This window comes from Leopardus geoffroyi, chromosome A1 (genome assembly GCF_018350155.1).
Source record: "Leopardus geoffroyi isolate Oge1 chromosome A1, O.geoffroyi_Oge1_pat1.0, whole genome shotgun sequence".
Taxonomy (NCBI): domain Eukaryota; kingdom Metazoa; phylum Chordata; class Mammalia; order Carnivora; family Felidae; genus Leopardus; species Leopardus geoffroyi.
In genome coordinates this window covers 129,927,037-129,953,725 of record NC_059326.1, presented here as the reverse complement: position 1 = coordinate 129,953,725, position 26,689 = coordinate 129,927,037, and the positions used below count along the sequence as shown (strand labels likewise).

The following is a 26,689-nucleotide window of genomic DNA, read 5'->3' as shown; positions in this document are numbered from 1 at the left end:
ATCTCGCAGTCCGTGAGTTCGAGCCCTGCATCGGGCTCTGGGCTGATGGCTCAGAGCCTGGAGCCTGCTTCGGATTCTGTGTCTCCCTCTCTCTCTGCCCCTCCCCCGTTCATGCTCTGTCTCTCTCTGTCTCAAAAATAAATAAACGTTAAAAAAAAAAATTAAAAAAAAAATAAAAAATAAAACATAAAAAAAATAAAGGCTTTAAATAGAACAAAGAAATTGAAAGAAAAAAGCAGAACAAGATGTACCATGCAACCATAAGACGGTTGACATGCGTCTATTAAAATCAGACAAACTATGCTGGATGTCACACACATTACTAGAAACAAAGAGGAACATTTCATGATTAGGACAAGGTCAATTCAACAAAAATGTAAAAACATTTAACTTGTATGATCCTAATAATATAGTCCCTGTACATATACAGCAAAAACAGAATGTAAAGAAGAAATGGCCAAATCCTTAATCCTATTTGGAGATAACATATCTGTCTCAGAAAATGATGAAAAAAGCAACAACAAAATCAATAAGGATATAGAAGATGTGAATAGCATAAGTGACCAATTATGGCAAAACACACATATTAACAGGCACACATATAACATTTCAGGAACACATATAACATTTAACACAGAACAATATACTGAGATTGTAACACAAGACAGCACATTTCCAAGGATGAAATCAGTAACAAAAGAATAACTAAAAAGCCCCACATGCTGGAAATTAGGAAATATACTTCTAATTAACCCATGGGTATAAAAAGAAATCACAAGAGGAATTCTAAAATCTTATCTACTGAGTGGTAATAAAACTGAATTAAAGCTAAGATTACAAGAAAACACCTAATGTTTTAAATGCATATATAAGGAAAACTAAAAGTGAATTATCCATGCTTCCATTTCAAAAAGCTAGAAACCAGCAAGTTAAATCCGAAAAAGTAAAGAAAGTGGTAACAACTAAAGCAAAGACAGAAAGGCCACAGGACAAAGAGAGAATCCAAAAACAGATCCTTATATATGAACAGCACATACAAGGGAACCACTGAAATGTGTTAGAGAAGGAATACCGGCTGCAGCCTCACTCCGCATACACACCTAACAAAGAAATCACTTCCAGACAGGTAATCCACCTAAGTGTAAAACAAAAAACAACGCTTCTAGCAGAAAGTGCAGAATATTTTCATAATCTTAGACTAAGCAAAAATTTTATAATAGGCTCCAAAAAAATATAAAAATAGCTAAGTTGAACCTCATTAAAATTAAGAATTTCTCCTCAAAAAACACAAGAAAGTGAAAAGGCACGTGACAGAGAGAAAATATTTCCAATGTGTTTTTTTTGTTTTGTTTTGTTTTGTTTTTAACATTTATTTATTTTTGAGACAAAGAGACAGAGCAGGAACGCGGGAGGGTCAGAGAGAGAGGGAGACACAGAATCCAAAACAGGCTCCAGGCTCTGAGCAGTCAGCACAGAGCCCGATGCGGGGCTTGAACTCACAGACCGGACCGTGAGATCATGACCTGAGCTGAAGTCGGACGCTTAACCGACTGAGCCACCCAGGTGCCCCTCCAATGTGTATTTTCAACAAAAGACCTAAGTCCAAAACCTATGAAGTCCCAGAAATCAGTAAGATAACCCATTTTTTTGTACAATGGCAGCCCTTTATAAAAGCAGGATATTCAAATGGCTAATAAGTATATGAAAAAGATATTCATTGTTGATCAGAAAAATGAAAAATTTACCAAAATGACAGATAAGACCAAATGTGCTAATGAGCAGCAAATGTCAACAGTGATATGCCTCTGTGGAAGTGTAAATTAGTATGAACGCTTTGAAAACAAATTGATGGTATTTACTACAGCTGAACACACATTTGACTATACATGACCAAAAAATGCACTTATGTACAATAAGATATGCAGAAGAGTTTTCAAGAAGCATTACTATTAATAGACAAAAACTAGGAACAACCTTAACGCCCAACAGCAGAACAAATAGATATGCTATGTTCCTAACATGGAATATTTTCCTTCTACATATGAGAAAACTTTTCAGGCAATTACATGGGTAAATCTCACAAATGTAAAAATGAATGAAAGACACACAAAACAACATAGTATAAGATTTCCATTTGTGGAACTTCAGAAACAGGTAAGGTTAATGTATGGTTAAGAGATGTCAAATGTTGCTGGGGAGGGGTGCACAGGTGACCGCGAGGCAGGAGGAAGGCTTCTGGGCGCTACTAATGTTCCACCTACTTGCAAGTGCTAGTTACATGGATGTGGTCACATTATGAATATTAAAACTGTACCCTTCATTTGTGCACTTTCTCAGTTATGTTGTATATTGTACTTCAATAACAGTCTCTATAAACCTTAACTATGACCAGGTGAGTAAACAAATGAGAAAACAAGATTAAGATAAACATTCAGGTGAAAAAGAGTCAAAGCCTAATGCAAGTCTAGGCTTTCCCATGAGAAATGATCTCTTTAATCCTTTTATGATTGTGTTATACTTCCAACCTAGATATTAACCTGGAGAAAACTCATGTCTTTAGCAATTCTCCACTAATGGTTAACACTGCACCTTTAATTTCATGCACATGCTATCATTAGATAAATTCAGATTAGTTTCCAAGCACAAACTGCATAGTATCTAATTAATTAGGACCCAGTTAAAGTTGAATTATATACAGTAATGATCTGTAAGTTCAAATTGATGCTCATTCCGAGAAAATACCAGTAGGGGCAGGAACTATATAAGATGAAACTTAGATAAGAACACACACAAGCAGATGTTTTAAGTGTGTTAAATTTAAATGAGTTCTATAACTGAGTGTTGCTCCCTTGCTGCGTTTCTGAGTACATTCTTACCATCCTTGCTCCCTCCCCACATTCATCTCCATTCCAGGGTATATCTCAATATATACTAAAAGAAAAAGCTTCGGATTTAACTACCTAATACCATATATCCCCTTTAACTTTTCATATTTAAACTAAATTCCCATTTTTAATTCTTTATGTGAATGTATGATCTGAAATATTGAATCTACCTTTAATTCTACCTTCCAAAATTGTCACTGGTAACCATATTCTTCATATTAACTGGTAAAACAGAATGAATTTTCAGAGCTATCTAAAATTTAATTGGACAGAGCAATAGAAAGGTGTGCAGTGCTGCAATGGTTCCAGTAAATCAATAATACACAATTCCTCATCACTACTTCATTTCTCTCAAAATTATGAATTCTAAAGTAAGAGAAATGTTTATTTTATATTACAGTACCCTTAGTGCAGCCTTACAATACTCTAGTTGTTTTGGAGTGCCTGGGTGCCTCAGTCGGTTAAGTGTCTGACTTCGGCTCAGGTTATGATCTCAGGGCTCATGATTTGAGCCCAGCATTAGGCTCTGGGCTGACAGCTCAGAGCCTGGAGCCTGCTTCAGATTCTGTGTCTCCCTATCTCTTGTCCCTCCCCTGCTCATGCTCTCCCTTTCTCTCTCAAAAATAAATAAACATCAAAAAAAATTTCTTTAAATATTCTAATTGCTTCTAATATTATTCAAGAGCATATTCTATACGGACCTTGAAGTACTGTGACAAGTTTATTTTTTTAAGGACTTATGAATATAAAGAACATAAAGAGCTATAGTGCCATCTACTGGGGAAGAAAGACTAAGTTACTTCTTTAGCAAAGTTCACTATATTTTATCAAATGAATTCAAGGGCCATGTCTATATTTAATTTCCATCTATTACATAACATGTAATTAACTATCAAGAGGTATCTGTTCACCTAACCATCTGTAGAGCAGTTACAACTCAATCTGAGGGGATGACAAATGGCTACGACCCTATTCCCACCACAAAGGCAATTATGCAGAAGACGTGGAAGGTAAAATGACCTGGGATTTCCTTCTCAGTAACTTTTTTTTGAAATCCTAACCTCATACTTCTCTTAAAAAAAAAAAAAACAGCAAAAAAAAAAAAAACTTTGTAACCTAATTCATTCACTTAGCATTTCTGTGCCCATAAAATTAGATGCCCTCAAAAGCAAAAGACAGCAAGAAATCCACAGCCTCCCTCTTAAATAAAAATAACTCGGGGAGAAAAGCAGTAATAGGAATACTGACATATAGAACCCTTTACTTCTTCAGTAGTTAACACATTTTTCTTTTAAATATCAAATGCTTTAAGAAAGTGAATGTCATCCTACACAGGGACCATGCTGACCTTCCTTAAACTGTTCTAACTTAATGTGTGTGCTGAAGCAAGCACAAATGCATTCTTCCACATAAACAATAAAGATTAAGAGGAACATCTGTATACCCCCCCGAATTTGGAAAGGATTACATGGGCCAGGGAGAGTGACAGAACTTACTGAGGTGCTACACGTCTCCAATAACGATCAATTCCATTCTTAAAATATAGCACAGCAAGCCACCTTACATTTATATCCAGAGTGTGGTTTGTAAAAATATTCTGTAAAAAAAACAAAAAACAAAGCATTAAAATGAACATGTCATAAGTTAAAGTATAATTACTTAATCCATAGTGAAATATGGATAACACTTCAAATGTTTCACTTAAGTGTTAGCGCTACAGAGAACGTGTTTTCTAAATCTCTATGAGCTCCAAGGGGCGCCTGGGTGGCGCAGTTGGTTAAGCGTCCGACTTCAGCCAGGTCACCATCTCGCGGTCCGTGAGTTCGAGCCCCGCATCAGGCTCTGGGCTGATGGCTCAGAGCCTGGAGCCTGTTTCCGATTCTGTGTCTCCCTCTCTCTCTGCCCCTCCCCCGTTCATGCTCTGTCTCTCTCTGTCCCCCAAAAATAAATAAACGTTGAAAAAAAAAATTTTTTTTTTAAATCTCTATGAGCTCCAGAGTTCATGTAATAACGCACACGTGGTAGAAGTATGTTCATTTTTAAGCCGAGTAATAAATATTTGGGATCCATTTAACTAGTCTACTTTTAGATGTCTGAAAATTTTCCTAATAAAAAATTAACCTCAGAAAAAAAGAAACCTAATTATATATCACAACCTACATACAAAACACTGAAATAAATTTCTCAATTAAAAAAAAAAGTAGACCCACCAAAGCATACATTCAAAGATTCTAAGGAGTCAAAGCCCCTGCATTATCAGCACATGCTATGAAAGGAGCTATTTCAAAGTATTCTCTTATCAAAATAATCAAGCTTACAAATAAATGTGACAGAACATTAATTCAAGTACAGACAGTCCTTGCTTTGCAGACATGCAGGAGATCATAAAAATGACTGTGCAAATAAATCATGCAACAAGGTCTTAATGATCAAGGAGAAAATTATAACTGTTCTGTGACCTTTATACATTTTTACCAAAAAAATTATAGAATTAACAAAAATTCGTAACTAACACTTGTATATGGAAATAAAAATACAACAAATGTTAACACTAATTTAAGACATCACAAACACAGAATTAAAGTGTTTTATTTCTTTTTTTTTTAATGTTTATTTATTTTTGAGAGAGAAATGGAGAAAGAGCAAGCAGGGGAGGGGCAGACAGAGAGGGAGACAGAGAATCCAAAGCAGGCCCCCACTACTGTCAGCATAGAGCCCAATGCAGGGCTTGAACTCACAAACCATGAAGAGTGTGACCTGAGCCGAACGCTCAGGATGCTCAACCGACTGAGCCACCCAGGTGCCCATAAAGTGTTCTGTTTCTTTATAAAAAACTTATCTAGGTTAGTGGTTACATAGGGGAAATGAGGAGTATCTTAACTGACTGAAATTGCACTATACTTCAGACCATAAACTACTCAAATTCCCAAAGTTGAACTCCTAAACACAACCTTGTGTGGGAAAACCTCAAAACCAAAAGCAATGATGCGGACATATGTTCCTTACTACAGAAAAACATCACATGTAAACCATAAAAAACAGGTATGTTTTTAGAAATATCCCACTTTTAGAAAACCACGTACATACCAGAAATAAAAAAAAATTTACAAAGAGAGTTGTGTAATGTCCATTTATTCCTTAATACCCCTGACAACTAAGACAGAGACCCTCTTTTGGGTCTCCTTTGCAAAAGAAAGAATGGACTTCTCCACCACATTAATCGCATTCGATTTTAACACTTTACGTGTCTGCCTTCCACAAAAGACGGAGTCATAAATACCTGAGGAGCAAATGAACAAATGGATGGAAATAATGTGGAAAGTTGGTGGCTATCTGCCTGTCTCGCCTAAACTTCGCGAACCAAGAAAAGTCAAGCTGCAGGTGTCAATCCAAGTAGAAATATTCCTGAAGTACTTTGAAGAACAAGACAGGAACACAAGTCTGAAGATCAGGAATGCAAATTTTCCACCTCCAAACTAGAAAGAACAGCTAAGGCAACAAGAGATTAAAAGTACCAAGACAGTGAGTTCAGGGAAAATTAAAAAATTCCTGCCTGTAACTTAATTTCTCCATCTGTTATAATCTATCCCATCTAAAAGAAATTTTACTATCCCTCTAAGAAGAAAAGTAGAGCTAGTAAATATAAAAACAAAAGGCTTAGGCACTTAAAAGTAACAATTCATAACTGCACAAAAAGCAAACAGTTAATCAGCAAGCTACTGTTTTTTTTAAGGTCTGGGAGTAACCCAAATAAGAAATACCACAAGTGTTTTATATTTTGTCCTGAAAAAACACAAGGCTAATTATCCAGTATATTCATTTAAATAAACATATGAAGAATAAAGATACTCAGAAATATTCTGTACCCAAATTTTACAAACGTGACAGTAGGGTTATCCAAAAAAGGATAGAATATTATCTTTAGTATCTTTAAAAAGCAATCTGTTTTTATTTTTTAATCAATGTTTTTTACCTTTTTTCCACTGGGCCAAACACCCAACTTTCACTTATGTTCAGAATATCAAGTATGATTCTAGGTATGACTAGTATCTTCCTAAGTTTAACAAGTAACTCAAGCATTTTAGCCATGAAATCAAGAATATGTATGTCAACTTTCACAATCTTCTATTTTTATAAGATATAGTAAACAAGGGGTGCTTGGGTGGCTCAGCCGGTTGAGTATCCGACTCTAGATTCTGGGCTCAGGTCATGATTCCAGGGTCATGGGATCAAGCCCCATGTCTGGCTCTACACTGAGCATGGAGCCTGCTTAAGATTCTCCTTCCTTTCCTTTTTCCTTTCCTTTCCTTTTCCTTTTCTTCCTTCTTTTCTTTCTTTCCTTCCTTTTTCTTGTCCTTTTCTTCCTTCTTTCTTTCTCTGTTCTCTCTCTCTTTCCCCCCACCCATTCCACCTTTCTCCCCACCCTACCTGTTCATGCTCTCAAAAAAAAAAAAAAAAAAAAAAAGATATAGTGAAGAGTTTGTTCGGCATTTGCAACCAAGTCTCAAAACTGGATCAAACTGTGATCCAACTGGCAGCCTTACTGCCCTTGCCAAATGCAAAAAACACTCACCAGAGTTGCGAAATTTTCATAAGAAGGAAAAGAATAAAGAAGACTGTCAATACAAAAAAGACATTCTTTTATTCTGGCATTCAGAAAATAATTTTTATAAACCAAAGCTTTGAACTCCTAGAAAAGTTTAGTTAAAGCATATATTGCTAATTATTAGACTATTTTCCATAACACCCATAAGATCAAATGTGTCAAGAAAATGAAATTTTTAGATGGGGAAAAGAAAACCATGTTTTAAAGCAATGCAGTGAGTAAGGGCCCCCAGGTGGCTCAGCCAGTAGAGCATCCTACTCTTGATCTTGGTTCAGGTCATGATCTCACAGTCCCTGAGATCAAGCCCCACAGCCAGCTCTGCACTGACAGCATGGAGCCTGCTTGGGATTCTCTCTCTCCCTCTCTCTCTCTCTCTCTCTGCCCCTGCCCCAAGCTGTCAAAATAAATAAATAAGCAATAAAAAAATAATAATAATAAAGCAACACACTGAGCAAAGGGAGATCAGACTTATGCTGCAGTAGAGAGACTGAACAACTGTGACAACATAAATTAACTGGGGCAAGAATAAAGACAAAACATCAAAGTGTACTGTCTACAGTCCTGAAGTCAGCATTAACATGCTAAAACAGAGTATCAGCAGTGTCCTGCCTTCTGAGCAGACATTACCAATACCCTGTTCAGTTATCTATTCAACAATCAACAAACATTTCAACACTCTCAAGTGCCATGCCCTGAATTAATAAACGGCAGTGGCAATGACAGGCAAACATCTGGATCAGCTTCACTAAAGTAAACCACCGGTACAAGTAGATTCTGAGAACAATTAAATGAATGGTGTCTCGTTTTATTAAAAATAGTAATCAACTATTTTACAACAACTTACCAATAACACTGAATAGAAACCTGGCTGTGTCTCCCACTGTTTCAATTGCTCCTCTGCTGGTTTTAATACAGCAGTATCCTGACTGGTGGCCTGTGTTAAGACCTGAAGAACAACAGTGCTGGCACTATTGAGATCCATGGACACCTGGTAAAGATAAGTTAACATATGTGAATCAACATTATACATAAAAAATCAACAGTAACATAAGTGGAGAAAAAGGTTCAATGATCTGAATTATTCCTGTACTTCATTCACCTACCCTCACATGTTTCTGCTGGATTTCTAACTTAGAATTTTGGTAATTCAACTAACTTCTGCTTAAATCAACTTATTTCTGATGGAAACTGTCTTCAATGTCCCATTAGTAGAAGGTAATAGTAAATTGCAAAAAAGAAACCCACACACAAAAACCAAAGAACTAAATTCTGATTAAATATCACAGTCTGACTAAGGCTAAGTATAATACCTTCCTAGTTTTTAAAAGAAGAATATTAAGTGTTATAAGAATTTACCACTTTATCCCTACTAAGACCAAAGGAAGAAAAATGAAAAAGAAATTTATTCTTTGACTTACTGCTAAGTACCTCATAACATCATCTTATATTCCATCAATAACACGTGTTCAAAGTATTTTCTAAAATTTAAAAGACAAAGGTATAGTCAAGAAATACTGTGGGGAAAAAATGAACTAAATCAATAAACATAAAATATAATATAAAAATATAAACCTTAAGGACTGGATCATCTAATCCTATACGAAATATCTGAAGCCATTCTAAAAATACATTTAGCAATTTATTGATAGTTTTCTAAGCATTGTTTCTAATCACCCCAAAACAGTGTACAATTGTATACTGACCCAAGTACGTATAATTGTACACAAAATGCTTATATGAAGCATGTAAGATTAAAATTGAAAGCTAAAAACAGAAAATAAATCTCAAAGCAAAAGTGACTGAGAATCAGCCTTGTGATTGTAATTCTATCTAAAACTGAAGACTGTTCCAGATAGTAAAAGTATGAAGGTCATTAACCCATAAATACAGCCAAAGCAACCAATTCCTAAGAGTTGTAATTAAACTGCAAAGACTAATGAAAAGGAGGATCCAAATGCTGACTCAACAAGAAATGGCACAAAATATTAAACTTTTCAAGGAAAACTTACAATTTTTAAAATTTTTTTTAATGTTTATTTATTTTTGACAGAGACAGAGAGAGAGAGAGAGAGATTGAGACAGAGCATGAGTGGGGGAGAGGCAGAGAGAGAGAGAGGGAGACACAGAATCTGAAGCAGGCTTGAGGCTCAGGGCTATCAGCACAGGGCCTGACGTGGGGCTCAAACTCACAGACTGAGATCATGACCTGAGCTGAAGTTGGATGCTCCACCGACTGAGCCACCCAGGCGCCCCAGGAAAACCAACAATTTTAAAGCCTGTGTGAGTAAAGCAGGGCTAGGATAAGTGGAACACAAAATACTACCAATTAGCAACGGAAGTAAACTCAAATTTTAAATTAGTAGTCTGTTCTGGTCTGTATTTTAGAACTGACTAGGATGCGTTGTAAATATATATTGCCTTCCTCCCTAACCTGGAGTTCCTTGAACAATGTAAGTCTCTGTGTTCATTATCACCTGAAAACAAGTGAATGGATTTTCACTCAATTTAGAGGGCTTGTTGGTAATGTATGATTTCAAAAACAGGCTATCTCAGAGAAATTTACTTTATGGAGACCTTAGAAGATATTTTCAAGAGACGGGCAGTATGTTTTTCTAAAAGAAATATAATACAAGGCACAAAAGCAAGTCATGTACGCAATTTTACATTTTCTAGCAACCACATTAAGAAGTGAAAAGATGTGGAATTATTTTTAATATTATATTTAACTGGATATATCCCAAACATTACCATTTTAACATATAATCAATATTTTGAAAAAACTAATTTTGATATTTTACGCTTTTCTTAATACTAAGTCTACAAAGTCCTGTGTACTTTACACTTAAAGCACATCGTATTTTGAACTAGCCACCTTTCAAGTACTCAATAGCCGCATGTGGCTAGTGGCTACTGTATTCGGGAAACTTTGAAAAGCCCTACTTTAGAAATACCAGCATCACCTCACAGAAAAAAAAAAAATTCTCAATTCTCTCTCCAAACCTCCAACATGAAAATAGGGGCTGGGGGTCAAAAATGAGTCCCTTAGTAGTCAGTTCTCGAGGTAAATCTTATCACTGCCAAAGTATGAGAAATACAACTTTCGAACATCTACAACTGAGGTACAACTGAAAATCCAGCTCTGCAGCAACTCAGTGGATGTCAAAATGTACAGTAGTTTCGATCATACATTCCTATAAAAGAAGAACAGACCAGCATTGATCTGTAGTTCTCACAAGGAATTGTCTAGGGTATGGAAAACACTAAATTCAGTGATTCTCCCCCAATTAATGGAAGAGCACCTGGCTAAAATAAACATTTTTCTTTCTAAAATTTTTTTTAATGTTTATTTTTGAGACAGAGACAGAGACAGGGCATGAGTAGGGCAGGGGCAGAGAGAGAGGGAGACACAGAATCTGAACTGAAGCAGGCTACAGGCTCTGAGATGTCAGCACACAGCCCGACATGGGACCCTAACTCATGAACCGCAAGATCATGACCTGAGCCAAAGTCAGGCACTCAACCAAAGGACCCACACAGGCATCTCAAAATAAAAATTTTTCTTAAAAAGAGCCAGTATCTGGGGCGCCTAGGTGACTCAGTTGATTTAAGTGTCCAACTCTTAGTTTCAGCGCAGGTCATGACTTCAGTTTGTGAGATCAAGCTCTGCATTGGGCTCTGTACTAACAGCATGGAGCCTGCTTGGGATTCTCTCTCCTCCTCTTTCTCTGCCCCTCCCGCTTGTGTGCACACACACACAATCTCTCAAAAGAAGTACATAAACTTAAAAACAAAAAAGGAAAAAAAAAAAAAAAGCACCAATATCTGAGCATATACATATATAAATATATATATATATGCCAAGCATTGTACTAAATGCTTTCTTTATTCATTTATTTATTCCTAGTAATAAATCTATGTAGTACATATCTTTATCCCCATTTTCTTTTAATTTTTTTAATGTTTATTTTTGAGAGAGAAAGAGCGAGAGAGAGACAGAGCATGAGCGAGGGAAGGAGCAGAGAGAGAGGGAGGCACAGAATCCGAAGCAGGCTCCAAGCTCTGAGCTGTCAGCACAGAGCCCGATGCGGGGCTCGAACCCACGAACCGTGAGATCATGACCTGAGCTGAAGTCAGATGCTTAACCGACTAAGCCACCCAGGCTCCCCAATTATCCCCATATTTTAGGTAAAAAACTAAAGGATTAGAGACCTTACCTTTCCAAGGCCACAATCTACTAAACAGCAGTGCTTGAACTTGAACACCAAAGCCAATGGTCTTAATCAGTATCTAATACTGTCTACCTCCAGGGACAAAACTGACAACTTTGTAGTACCAGGAGCCCAACAAGATACAGGACATATGCTTTATTGGTATCTGGTGAATAAAGGTAAGTGATCAATTTTGAACAAAAGAGTACTTTACACTGTACCACATGACAGCTAATTAATGGATTTATTCAATAAAACTGCTGAAAGCCTGCTGTGTACCAGGCACTGTTCTAGGTGCTGAGAATAAAATAGTGCAGCAAACAAAATAGTGTCTCTAACTTCAGGCTGCATACATTCCAATGGAAAAAAGTATTTCTGTGAAAGAAAGAGAGGGAGGGAGAGAGGGAGGAAGGAGTAATATGAAGAAAATACAATCATGTTAAATATCAACTGTAAATGAATGTATTATTTTATATTTTTATTTTTTAGAGAGAGAGAGTGTGCACGTGCACAAGTGAGTGAGAGAGGGAGAGAGAAAGAATCTTAAAGGGCTCCACGCTCAGCACAGAGTCCAATGCGGTCACTCCCACCACCCTGGGATCATGACCTGAGCTGATATTAAAAGTCGGACACTCAAACAACTGAGCCACCCAAGTGCCTCTGAATGTGTTACTTTAGAATGGGTCTTCAGGGAAGGCTTCTCTTAAGTAACATTTAAAAGAGACGTGAAAGACAAGAGACCCAGGCAGGCAAAGATCTGAAAGCAGGGCTCCAGACAGACAGGGAAAACAAATGAAAACAAGGTCTTAAGATCAGAAACAAACTTAAGAAGGCCAATACGATTGACACTTAATGAGAAAAGGAGAAAATGGAACCAGATGAGGTTGAAGAAGCAGACAGGAACAGATCATGTGTGACCTTGCAGGAGAAAAAAAAAAAAGTCTGGACTTTTACATCTGTACCAACAAAGTCACTGGAAGAATATGTGAATATATGAATATAATAACAGAGAAAAACAGGGTGCCTATGTGGCTCAGTTGGTTAAGCATCTTCTGACTTAGACCCAGGTCATGATCCCACAACTCTTGAGTTCAAGCCCCACATGAGGCTCTGTGCTAACAGCTCAGAGGTTGGAGCCTCTTCAGATTTTGTCTCCCTCTCTCTCTGCCCCTTCCCTGCTTACTCACACTCTCTTTCTCTCTCTCAAGAATAAACGTTAAAAAAATAATAATAAAAATTCAAAAATTCAAAAATAACAGAGAAAAGGTTCTGGCAGAACTCATCTCCACCCAACTCAAAAAAGAAAAAGGCCATGTCCCTAGGTGAGCTGGTGACTGATAGACATCCTCACTCTAAAGGTCTGTTTGTTTCTATGTTGTACTCAGCAAATTATCTATGGCTGGAACTATTCTGTTTCTCAACAGTTGTTCTTTCACTTACCGGTTTTAGCATTTTGGGAACTACTACTTGAAAAATAAAATCACTGACTAATGTCAGCCTCCAGAGCAATTCTTACCTACAGCAAAGATAGTGCAGAGTGTTCACACACACATACACATCTTCACACTTGTCTGGACCTTCAGAGCAAGGCAATCCTTAAGCCTATGTACTTGTATCTTTTATGCTTCACTTTACCATCACCAATCACCTGTTCTGCTGGAAGCTGCTAGAGTTTCCATCCCTACCTCCCTCCAGTAGCTTGCTCCATCCAGGTCTTCCACAGAAGTATATACTCTGTCCTTCCACCCCCTGCTTTTGAACTCTGTTCCCAAGAAGCCCATAGAGTCTGGGACAAAGAGCTCAGTTCATATACTTCTGGAGAACCAATTTTGTGCCACACACTATAATAGTTGTTAGGTTAAGAATCAAAAAGGGTCTCTTTCTCTACCCAAATTCTGGGAGATACTGAGGTGTGAAGCAGAGAGAACTATTCTAATCACTAAAATAAACTGTAAAGGGGCACCTGGGTGGCTCAGTAGGTTAAGTGTCAGACTTCAGCTCAGGTCATGATTTCGCAGTTCACGAGTTTGAGCCCCACATCGGGCTCTGTGCCAACAGCTCAGAGCCTGGAGCCTGCCTGAGATTCTGTGTCTCCCTCTCTCTCTGCCCCTCTCCCACTACTCATCCTCTGTCTCTCTCTCTCTCTCAAAAATGAAAAAAAAAATTTTAACTGTAAAAACTAAGATTCTAGAATACCAGTTGGAATCCAGTGTATTTCCTCCACACAAACAATATTATGAGTGGTTTATTTCATGAGCAAAAGGCTTTTAGGCCTGAGAAACTACCATTCAGAACTTCTGCTAGAAAGATTACCAAGTGCTAATTAACTTTTAAAGGAAGCTTTAAAAAGCAATCACTTCCTAAATTGCAGATTAAATGCATCATCAAAAATAACGACTCAGGAATGACGGACCTATAATGGATTATTTAAAATACCACAATGCTAAAGCCTATTAAATTTTTTTAAAGATGCCATAACAAGCCTATAAAAGCAAATCTGGCATGTGGATTAATATCACTGTTTTATAAGAGGAAGGACTTAGAGTTATCAACAGAGTTATCCAGGGTCAGGTAGCAAACTAGTATATGGCAGAGTGAGGCCTGATAACCAAGTCTTTAGAACAGAAAGCTCTTCCTACTGTAACATAAAATGGACTCACCACACCACCCTACTCCCGAACACCTACAAACACACCGTGTTCTCACCTAATAGGTTCCCGGAGAAACTGTCAAAAAGATTCCTGAATCCCTAATAATTTAAAAGGATCACGTTTTCTATGTAGGAAATATTAACAGAGTACTCAATTGTAGAATACACTTCAAAGGATAGCAATGGTGACAAAGAACGGGGAAAAATGTAGTGAGACCTTCAAACATAACACTACAGAAATAAACTTTTATTTGAATAAAAGATAGGTGACTACCAGAGCACCTGGCCAGCTCAGTCAGTAGAGCATGCAACTCTTGATCAAAGGGTTGTGGAGTTCAAGCCCACGTTGGGTGCAGAGATTACATAAAAATAAAATCTTTAAGATGACCACTGATGACTGGTGGTCAGGTTAGAGGGTGGTACACTCAGCAAACTACACTTCAATACCCTTTTTTGGAATTACAATACAGAAATTAATAGGGTTGCTACTGTTACTGCCACCTGGTAATGATCCAGACACATAGCTCATCTCCAAAAAAAAAAAAAAAAATCTGAAGACTTGACGGTAAATAGCAAAAGATGAAAAGGGAAGAAGGGGAGGGAGTGAGGGAGGCAGGTGGAAGGAATAGGGAGAGACAAATACTACGTTGCGGGAAGAGCTAAAGGCATGTCTCCAAGAACTTGAAAGAATCTTCCTGGAGACCATCACCAGATAAGCCTGAAAGCCCGGGAAGTAAGTCCCTCCCTCACAGTGGAAGCACAGGTGTGTCTCTGCTGTACAGATGTCCATACAGAGTGAAAGAAATCTTCTAACCGTATTAAAAGAATGGATGCCTTGGTTTCCTAATTAATAACGTACACAATACGGAGTGGCTGGATGACTCAGTGAACTAAGCGTCCAACTCTTGATTTCAGCTCATGTCTTGAGTTCAAGCCCCACACTGGGCTCTCCACAATAGGTGCAAAGCCTACTTAAAAAAATAAAAACATAATGCACACAATGAGGCTGCTCTGATTTTCGTTACTGCACATAACTTCAAATTCATAAGCAAGAAAGATAGTGCTTATGAGTACTGTATTAGCTCTGAACTAAACTATAGAAGAGAATTATTAAAAATCTAAATGCAAATTCTTTTTCCCTAAGAACAATAATAGGAAAAGAGAAGGTGCAAATTAAAAGGGGAGGCATTTCAATCTTCCCGCTATTTTACAATTTAGTCAATTCAATTCATTCATCACTGAACTTGTTGTAGTCTTTGATACTTTTAAGTCTAAATAACCTGGAAATAAGTGACCAAGAGCCTAAAAATACTCATACCCTATAAACGGACTTTCTAGGCCCATTCCTGGAAGTTACTTTCCAAATCCTGGAAAAACCCAAAATCCAAAGACATACAGATGTGCCTACAGTTGAAAACTTTCTAGTTTTCATTAAAAGAAACAATTAGATAAGGGAAAACTCAGCACCTCTGCCCGCCAACAACAAACAGATTTCCCTGGCCTGCAGTGACCTTCACTGCAGCCATAACCATTTTCTATAGGCTGTCCCATTATCTGTATCTGTCCTTAGTTTGAAAACATGCCACACAAACAATAACTCCACGCCACTATTAAATATTAAAGCTGTAAGTGAAATGACTTAGAAAAAAAATACAATAAAAATTGAAGAAAAATTTCAAAAACAAAAAAGCCTCCCTCAATGAAATAATTTACTGACGTATGGTTCAACAAAGGATGCTAAAACCATTACATGAAAGAACGACAAATTAAGAACAGAATATTCCCAGTATGTTCAAATACCACCCACCAGTGACTTGCTAAATTCAGTGAACAAACAGACCTTTAAAATGAAGAGATCTGTCAGTCACCAGCTCAACCCAAAGAACAAACTTAGTATCAACAACAGCTGCACAACTTGACCTTAAGTGCCTCCTGATGTGATGCAATAAGTATACAACCTTACCTCTAAAATACCAAATATCATCAGCCTTAATTAATCAAGACTCTAGACCCAACTTCCAGTTGCAAAGAGTCAAAAGAGAGAGAAATGGTGAAAGGGTGACACTACCCAACTTCAAGACTTAGTGTTAATGCTACAGTAATCAAGACAGCGTGGTATTAGCAAAAAACAAAGAGATCACTCCAACAGCTCAGAGTGCCCAGAAATAGACCCCTCAACTGACCTTTAACAAAGAAGCAAAGGCAATACAATGGAGCAAAGGCAGTGTCTTCAACAAATGGTGCCAGAACAACTCGATGGCCACATTCAAAAAAACTAATCCAGACAGACGTTAATTAAACCCCTTCACAAAAATTAACTCAAAATGCACCAAAGACTTAACCGTAAAACACAAAACTATAAAACTCCTAGAAGAGAACATAGAAGAAAATCTAAATGGGTTTGCTAAGGTACAGTGATGTCTTTTCAGATTCAACACCCAAGACATCATCCATGAAAGAAATAACTAAGAAGCTCAACTTCATTAAAATTAAAAACTTCTGCTCTGCAAAAGCCAACATCAAAGGAGTATGAAGACAAGCCAGAAACTGGGAGAAAATATTTCCAAAAGACATACCTGATTAAAAAAAAAAAAAAACTGTTATCCAAAATATACAAAGAATTCTTCAAACTCAACAATAAAAAAAGAATCCAATTTCGAGAACAAAGACCTTAACAGACACTTCACCAAAGAAGATAAACAGATAGCAAATAAGCATATGAAAAGATGTTCATTCTGTGTCACCTGGGAAATGCAAACTGAAACAATAAGATACACATCATATGTCACCTATGAAATGACAATTAAAACAACAGTAAGATAACACTACACACCTATTACAATGTCAAAATCTAGAACAATGATAATACCAAATGCCAAGCAAGGATGTGGAGCAACAGGAACTCTCAGACACTATTGGAAAGAATGCAAAATATCCTTGGGAGACAATTTAATAGTTTCTTACAAAAGTAAACATACTCTTACTACACAATGCAGTGACTGTGCTTTTTGGTATTTACCCAAAGAAGATCAAACTATGCACAAGGGGCACCTCGGTGGCTCATTCGGTTAAACGTCACTTTGACTCAGGTCATGATTTAAACGTCACTTTGACTCAGGTCATGATCTCACAGTTCAAAGCTCCACATTGGGTTCTCTGCTGTCAGCGTGGAGTCTGGTCCAGATCCTCTGTCTCCCTCTCTCTGCCCCTCCCTTGCTTCCCTTCACGTGCACACACACACACTTTCTCAAAAATAAACATTAAAAAATAAAAGAAAACTATGTCCACAAAAACCTTCACATAAGCTTTATTCTAACTGCCAAAACCTAGAAGCCACAAAGACATCCTTCAGTAGGTGAACAGATAAACTATGGTACATCCAAACAGATTATTGAGTGCTAAAAAGAAATTATCAAGCCATGAAAAAATATGAAGGAAACTTAAATACACATTACTAAGTGCAAGAAGCCAATCCAAGAAGGCTGCATACTATAAGACTTCAACTATATAACATTATGGTAAAGTCAAAACTGATATAAAAGATCAGTTGAGTGGGAGGAGAGATGAACAGGTAGATCACAGATTGTTAAGATGGAGAAAATACTCTATATTATAATGATGGATAGATGTCATTATAACATTTGTCCAAACACACTGAATGCACAACACCGAGAGTGAACCCTTAAGGGAACTACATGCTTTGAGTGATTATGATGTGTCAATGTAGGTTCATCCTGGTGTAAAAAAAAAAAAAAAAACAAAAAAAAAAAACTGCACCATTATGGTGAATGATGTTTAAAAAAAAAAAAAAAATATGGTGAGGGATGTTGGTAATGGAGATTGTGTATGTGTGTGGGCAGAGTCTACTGGAAATCTATGTACCTGCCTCTCAATTTAGTGTAAACCTAAAACTGTTCTAAAAAAAAAGAATTATAAAAAAAGCAAAAGTTTTGAATATACAGTTCTACAAAGATGAACAGTCAATAAGCATATGAAAAGATGCCTAAATTATTAGCCATTAGAGAAATGCAAATCAAAACCACTACTATGACTAAAAACAAAAATAATAAAAGATACTGGTGAAGATGTGGAAAAAGTGGAATCGTCATTCTTTGCTAGTGAGAATGTAAAATGGTGCAGCCACGTAGGAAAAGTCTGTCAGGGTCTAAAAATGTTAAACACAGAGTTAGTATATGAAAAAAAAATTCTACCTCTAGGTATATATACCCAAAAGAAATGAAGATTTAGGTCTACATTTGTTGTACACTACAAAAACGTGACCAGCAATATCATAATAGCAAAACGTGAAAGCAACTCAATGTGGTATTCCATCCAATAGAATAGTATTTGGCAATTAATAAGAATGAAATCCTGCAACACGCTACAACACAAATGAACCCTGATTCATTTGACCTGCTAGGTCAAAGAAGCCAGTCACAAAGACTCAAAGGTGTCTCTTTTAATGACATTCCCAAAATAAGCAAATTTATAAAGATAAAAGGTATAAAAGTGGTTGCCTAGGGCCAGAGGATTGGGGGAAAAGGTGGAGCGATTGCTGATGGGGATATGGTTACTATTTGGGTTGATAAAAATGTCCTAAAATTGATTGTAGTGATAGTCACACAACTCTGTGAATACGCTAAAAACAACTGAATTATACACTTCCAGTGGGTGAACTGTATGGTCTGTGCATTACACCTTAATAAAACGGTTTCTTTTAAGTGCCCTATGTAAATGCCAAATCAGCAAGAAACAAGGAAGTGACTAAATAAATGAAAAATATGTGGCTGGACTATCAACAACCATAACTGATGTTAATTCAGATCAGGGAACACCACCATTTCAAAAAATTAAAGCCAGATAAAAGGACCTAAGATTTTTGACACAAACCAAGGAGGTACCAAAGACACTAGCCTCATTCGGATCCATACTGCACCATTCGGATTCATTTACACTTCTCAACAGAGGTCAGCTCAGTTTGAACAAGAAAAGTCTTCCCTGTGCACATGTTATAGGCTGTTTAGCATCGTTGTATACCGTATGTTAATAACACTTCCTAGAAATGGTTTTGACTAGATATGCTTCCATATATGTCCAAATACCATCAAGTTTAAACAATCACCAAGGCTATTAAAGCATTCCCCATGAGACCTCATGCTAGACTGTCAAAGATTGATCTATTTTGGAATAAGAGATATGCAACAGAACATACATAACAAGGAAAAGAGAAGACATTTGTCTGCTTTCTCCTCTCTGATAAAATATCTCATGTAATTAAGAGTTTTAAAGGACCTACAAATTCCTGCTTGGTGACAGATATTACAAGTAAGCTTAAACCCTTCTAAACCAGTCAGGACTTAAAAATACTCTCTTTTAGGGGCGCCTGAGGGTCTCAGTAGGTTAAGTGTCCTACTGTTGGTTTCAGCTCAGGTCATGATCTCATGGTTTGTGAGTTCGAGGCCCCCGCTGGGCTCTATGTTAACAGCGCGGAGACTGCTTGGGGTTCTCTCTCTCCCCCTCTCTCTGTCCCTCCCCCACTCGTGGTCTCTATCTCAAAATAAATAAATAAACTTAAAAAACAAATACTCTCTTTTAGTCTTGGGGCACCTGGGTTGCTCAGTCAGTTAAGCACTGGACTTCGGCTCAAGTCATGATCTCGTGTTTCCCGAGTTCGAGCCCCATGTTGGGCTCTGGGCTGACAGCTCAGAGCCTGGAGCCTGCTTTGGATTCTGTGTCTCCCTCTATCTCTGCGCTCCCCACCCCCCCACCACCATTTGTCTTTCTCTCTCTCAAAAATAAACATTTAAAAAATACTCTATTTTACTGTTTTGTAACTAGAGAAATATCTATGATGCCAAATAATATATACTATATAAAATACATGTATAAGAAGGGAGCTTGGGTGGCTCAGTCAGTTAGGCATCCAACTTCAGCTCAGGTCATGATCTCACGGTTCGTGAGTTCAAGCCCCACATCAGGCTCCCAGCTATCAGCACGGAGCCCACTTCAGATCCTCTGACCATCCCCCCTCTCTGCTCCTCCCTGGCGCACTCTCTCACCTCTGTGTTAGGGTAGTCCTGGCATTTATGTGGATTCTTATAATGTAAAAATGTAAACTTAGTGATGAAAAACTACTTTTTTAAAAGATCAAGACTTTTCCCTTTATACCTGCTCTAAATTTCCATGGGAATATTTGCTTGATTTCTCTTCCCCACTCTTAAAAAAGCACTATTTCTCAACCGCTGCAAATCATTTATTTCTCTTGTCAAGTACGTACCAAGAAATCATGGCAATATATTAAGTATACCACATTTAAGTTGGTATTGTGGTCAGTAATTGCACTCTCATCCTAACAGTTCATAAAAGAAAACTTAAAATTTTGTCTTTCAGTAGCAAGAACAGATAAGCAAGGGTGCTACCATATTACCTGAATTTGTGATGGCAATGTTTACCAAAAGGCAATCTCCCTTTCTCAGGGAACTCTCTGAGTCTTATATTCAAATGCCAGTTTTAACTGCAGTCATCTCTATAAGGCATTTCATATTCTTACTATTTGGTGTTTCTAAAGACAGTATCTTAAAATATGTAACAGCCGGAGAAAAATGAACCTAATCCAAAATTCACAATTATTTCCTTTCCTTTAAGCTTATTATATTTTTATAAATATTATATACAACATAGCATTTACAATAAATGCCCATCACATAAAAGGAAAACAAACTTCCATTTGTTAGCACAAGTGTCTTTAATTTCAATTCTAATTATGCTCCGTCACAGTTTCCATATCAACTTGTTTCTTTACCAGGTAACACACTACTACATCTACTAGTCCTAAAGATACAAAAAGAAATCAAGTAACCTGCAGGGCCACCTGATGGTGAGAAGTCCATACCACATCCCAAAGAATACGTTCCAAGCATCCTGTTCCCCTAAAGGAAGGCCAGGGGAAGAGGAAGACACTGGAATTCTCAGTGACCACTTGGCCAACACAATCATCTGGAAATAGAGCAAGGGTTTTCAGGGTTCAAAAAGTTAAGACAAAGAATGCTAAGAGGAGAGAACCTGAGGGAAAGAACACAACAGGAGCATAAATAACAGAATGCAAGAAGGATGGAATTAAAATATGAAAATGAGGGGCCCCTGGGATGGCTCAGTGAGTTGAGCATCTAACTCCTGATCTCGGCTCAGGTCATGGTCTCAGGATCGTGGGATAGAGGCTGGTGTCAAGTCCACGTAGACCCTGCTTAAGACTGTCTCCCTCAAGGAGCCTGGGTGGCACAGTTGGTTAAGTATCCGACTTTGGCTCAGATCATTATCTCGGTTCATGAGTTCGAGCCCCACATGGGGCTCTGCACTGACAGCTGGGAACCTGGAGCCTGCTTCAGATTCTGTGTCTCCCTTCCTTTCTGATCCTCTCCTGTTCACACTCTGTCTCTCTCAAAAATAAATATTAATTTAATCAATTATCTTATATACATTAAATTATTGTTTATAAATAAACATTAAAATGTTTTTTAATTTAAAAAAAAGATTCTCTCTCTCCCTCTGCCCTTCTCCCCTGACCCCACTCACACTGTTTCTAAATAAACAAATGAAAATGAAAACCTTGCCTTGAGGCAAAACACAACAACCACAGAGCTTCCTTGCAGCACAGTCTCTACTTCTATAGCTAAATAGTAAATCATTAAAAATACTCTCTACCAAAAGAAAACGTGCGATGAGGACATATGTTCTGAGCTTTATACAAAGTAAGTATGACAGAACTTAAGAAAAAGTAATAGTGTAAGCTACTGTTCTAGCAAACAGTGACTGAGAAACTATGGAACAAGAACAGACGGATACAAGCAGGAGACAAAAATCAGCCAGTGAGAAAACCCTTGCAGAATCCACACTGAAGAAAAATATAAACATTTAGAAAGAGAGAAAATAAAGGCCAGATATAAGCCACTGAGAAAATGGAATTAATAACTCAATAGCCCTAATTCTCCTCCTGGAAGAAGCAGTAGCGGGCAAATAAATAAAAACTTCAATGGAGAGTAGCCTTTTGATGAAAAGTGTAAGCAATATAGTATTTACCATGTATTACTGGAGTACTTCCTAAAGAGAGATGAGAGAAAGATGTCATTTTTTTTTTTAAAGATAGTTAAATTCTTGCAAGTTGAATCATGATCTATAGTTCCAGTCTACAAACTTATAGGAGAGAGAAACACATTCTTGGAGAATTAGGGATAGGAAACATTAGAAAACTGCTGGCGTAAAAAGCAAACTAGAAAAAGCCAAGAAAGAAATGAATTTCTGTGAAGACCAGGGAAAAATTCAAAGATGATACAAACAGAAAAGTTATATTAGAAAACTCAGAGACACTCTATTATTCTGAGAAACCAAAGTCTTAAATTAGGAGAAAATAGCTTGCTAAACGAAAAAGTAGTAGTTAAATATGAGTCTAACCCAGCTCCTAGATCTTGCTAACAACACACTCAGAAAGGAAGTCAGGTGGAAGTAAAAAAAAAAAAAAAAACTGACCTCATGAGTTGATCGTTGTTAAAGGTCGGTGATAGGTAGAAAGGTTCATTACATGATTCTACTTTCAGGTTTTTTGGGGGTTTTTTTTAGTGGTATCTAACAGACCACGACACAGATCACCAAAGCTGTTCACAGCAAACATCACCTGGAAAAGTACAACTACACTGGAATGTAAAGTATTCCTTCTCCCAGACCATTGTTCTACATAGCAAGTACTTCTATTACTACACCTATTCCTTACTTACTTGCATCCCATCTACAAAATCATGAGCTGCTTAAAGGCAAAAACTGCCGATTCATCTATATATGCTAGCACCTACTACAATATCAGGGATACATACAGCAAATACTCAGTAAATATTTGATGAACTGAACAAAACAATACTGTGATGGTCACTTCCAAGAGTGGAAGGCAAACTTAGAAAAGGTGAAACAGAAAGAGTTCACAGACACAATAATCCTTCTCGAAGAACAGGGATTACATCACAGTAAAGAGTATCTACAAAACATATTACAAGTGGGCGCCTGGGTGGCTCAGTGGGTTAAGTGTCCAACTCTTGATTTCGGCTCAGGTCATGATCCCAGAGCCTTGGGATGGAGCCCAAGAGGCTCTGTGCTGAGCATGGAGCCTGCTTGGAATTATTTTTCTCTCTCCCTCTCTCACTGTCCCTTCCCCACTTGTGCTCTCTCCTTCAAAATAAATAAACATTTTTTAAAAATACTACAAGAATAAACACTATGCTTGCTAAATGAATGGAGGGAAAGAAGAGAAAAAACTAAAGTAATTGTTCTACTGAATGGGGCATATCAGGGCAACAAAATTCAGCAGTACCTTTCACTGGGAACATCTAACACCCTTTGTTCTAATCCTGTACTCTCTATACAACTTCCTGATATTTACTCAGTTTATCATTAGACTTTTCTACATTCGTTCATTCATCAAATATTTATGGAACACCTACAAGTTCCAGGTTATAATTCTAGTCACCTGAGATGTATCAATGAACTAAAAAGACAAAAGAGTTCCTGCGCTTACAGGCAATATAGTCTAGTGGTGGGAGACAGAGAAATGAATGGGGAAACCATACAGTATTGAAGAAGGCAGTAAACGTCACCAGGAGGCAGCTATAAGAGATGTCTAGTTCAGTAAACCCAAATGTGTGCATTTCACTGGGAGTTTTTAGTAAAATGACATTGAGAAACTACAATAAATTTCTTGCCTGTTCATTGTACACAACACTTCCCCATGAATGAGTATTTCATACTAGGAAAAGTTAAAAAGCTTATCCTAAACAACAGTGACAATAAATAAATAAAATCTATATAAAAACAGCAATTATAGTTATTGGCTTTATAGTTTCTTCTATGATATAAAACAAAGGAAGAAAAAGCAGTAAGCTAGATTTTGAGCTTTGAATTAAAGGAATAGCACAGCCCAAATTTAATAGACTATAACTGACTGGATTTAAGTTGAGTCAAAACCTTTCACTAACTGCTAAGGGATCATCAGTCCTCTCCAAGTATACATATCTTTGGGGCGCCTGGGTGGCTCAGTCAAGCGAGCTTCCAACTCTTGGTTTCAGCTCAGGTCATAATCCCAGGGTAGTGGGATCGCGCCTGTTTTGGGCCCTGCATTGGGCTCCACAGTGACCATGGAGCCTGCTTAAGATTCTCTCTCTCTTCCTCTACCCCTCTCCCCTGTTGCACGGCTCATGCTCTCTCTATATATATATATATTTTTTTTAATTTAAAAAAATATAAAAACTGAAAAGCCAAACATACACATCTTTGAGTGATAGTCTCCCATTACTGGTCCAGGACAACACTGTCTATAATGCTGTCTCAAAAGAATCTCATTCTTGTGAGAGTCTAGCCTAAAGAGTCACTGCATTTGTAAAAATTCATTCATTAAAACACGTATGGAATTCATACCAGTAATGTCTCCACCGTTCGGAACTATGACACATTTTATCATTAAAATAATGTTTTCAAACATTAAAATAATTTTTTACCATCTTGGAGCTACGCATATCAGTTCTCTAAATAGTAAATATAGCTGACCCTCAAACAATGCATTTAAGTTTTGACTCGCCCAAAATTTAATAGCTTGCTGATGAGAAGCCTTAACAATAAACTGTTGAATAAAACATATTTTGTATGTCATATTGTATATATTATATGCTATATCCTTACAGTGAAATAAGCTAAAGAAAAATATTAAGGACAAGAAAATACATTTATAGTACTATAATGTATCAAAAAATACACACACACCTGAAAACAGACCCACAGATTTCAAAGCCATTTGATCAAGGGTCAACTGTACATATGATTTAAGCATTTTATTCTACTGACCAAGATATTGTGTCTCAAAGAGGTTAAGAAGATAAACTGTGACTTCTCTTAAGTCCCAGGTTCATTAGTGACATTTCTAGAACTAGAAAGAAGTCTACTACCCCAACCTCATACTCCACGGACTACCACATTTTCCTTTTGATCCGTGTTGTCCATTGATACCTCAAGTGAAATTAACAGATTTTTTTTTATAAAATTCTAAACTTGAGAACCGGAATACATCAAAACTATCGCTCATTTTCCTGGTAAATTATACTACATCAAAAGTTGAAAACCGGGGCGCCTGGGTGGCGCAGTCGGTTAAGCGTCCGACTTCAGCCAGGTCACGATCTCGCGGTCCGTGAGTTCGAGCCCCGCGTCAGGCTCTGGGCTGATGGCTCAGAGCCTGGAGCCTGTTTCCGATTCTGTGTCTCCCTCTCTCTCTGCCCCTCCCCCGTTCATGCTCTGTCTCTCTCTGTCCCAAAAATAAATAAACTTTAAAAAAAAAAAAAAAAGTTGAAAACCAAAATTAATGGAGTTAACGAACATATCATTGGCAATATTAACAAAATAAAAATTATAAGATATGTTAAATGAATAAACAACGATAGATTACATAGAACACACAGGAAACCTTTGTGAATCAACAAGAAATACAAAAGAAAACTGGACGAAGCATAGAGACAATTCACAGAAAAAGCCAAATGGGTTATAAATACCAGAAAAGATGCTACCTCACTAGTTATCAGGAATTTTTATTTTTTTATTTAAAAAAATTTTTTTTAATGTTTATTTATTTTTGACAGAGACAGAGACAGGGACAGAATGCAAGTGGGTTAGGGGCAGAGAGAGAGGGAGACACAGAAGCAGAATCAGGCTCCAGGCTCTGAGCTGAGCCGAAGTAGGACGCTCAAACGACTGAGCCACCCAGGCGCCCCAGGAATTTAAAAAAAAAAAAAAAAACAGATATATTACTTTACAATAATCAGACTGGTGGGGGCACCTGGCTGGCTCAGTCGGAAGAACATGCGACTGTGACTGGCAAAATTAGTCAGACTGGCAAAAATTAAAAAGTCCCCAAAATATTCAACGTTAGCCTGTGGAAGAGAGACCCTTATGCTTGCTAAGAGTATATATACATTGGTACAACTACTCTGGAGAGCAATCCTGCCATCTCTAAAAAACCTAAATGTGTATGTGTATGTCTATGTGTATGTGTGTGTGTGTGTGTGTGTCCTACAACCAAACAGGTTTTATCCTTTGGCCCAGCAATCGCACACTTGGTGCTATAACCAAAGAAACTCCAACACAGGCTTATAAGAGCAGACAAGGATAAGGGCATTTATCCTGGGAGTTGTCTACAGTAACAAAGAGACAACATGGGTCCATCTTCAGTGGAATAGATACATCAAATCTATCTTACAGATTTTGCTCCCTCTGACTAGAAAACTCTTGCCTCTAAGTACCTGCATGTTTTGCTCTT

At 37.4% G+C, this 26,689-nt stretch overlaps 1 protein-coding gene across 5 annotated transcripts in view; it reads right to left on the bottom strand.

The window, feature by feature from the left end:
• Positions 1 to 26,689, bottom strand: part of IPO11 (importin 11) — a 197,946-nt gene that overhangs the window by 164,910 nt on the left and 6,347 nt on the right. For all 5 annotated transcript variants that reach the window (XM_045494369.1, XM_045494363.1, XM_045494376.1 and 2 more), the window contains 2 exons: positions 8,336 to 8,479; positions 4,382 to 4,482 (listed from right to left, as the gene is read on the bottom strand). In XM_045494369.1, coding sequence (XP_045350325.1) covers positions 4,382 to 4,482; positions 8,336 to 8,473 — 239 coding nt within the window. In that variant the 5' untranslated portion in view covers positions 8,474 to 8,479. The remainder of the gene's footprint in view (positions 1 to 4,381; positions 4,483 to 8,335; positions 8,480 to 26,689) is intronic.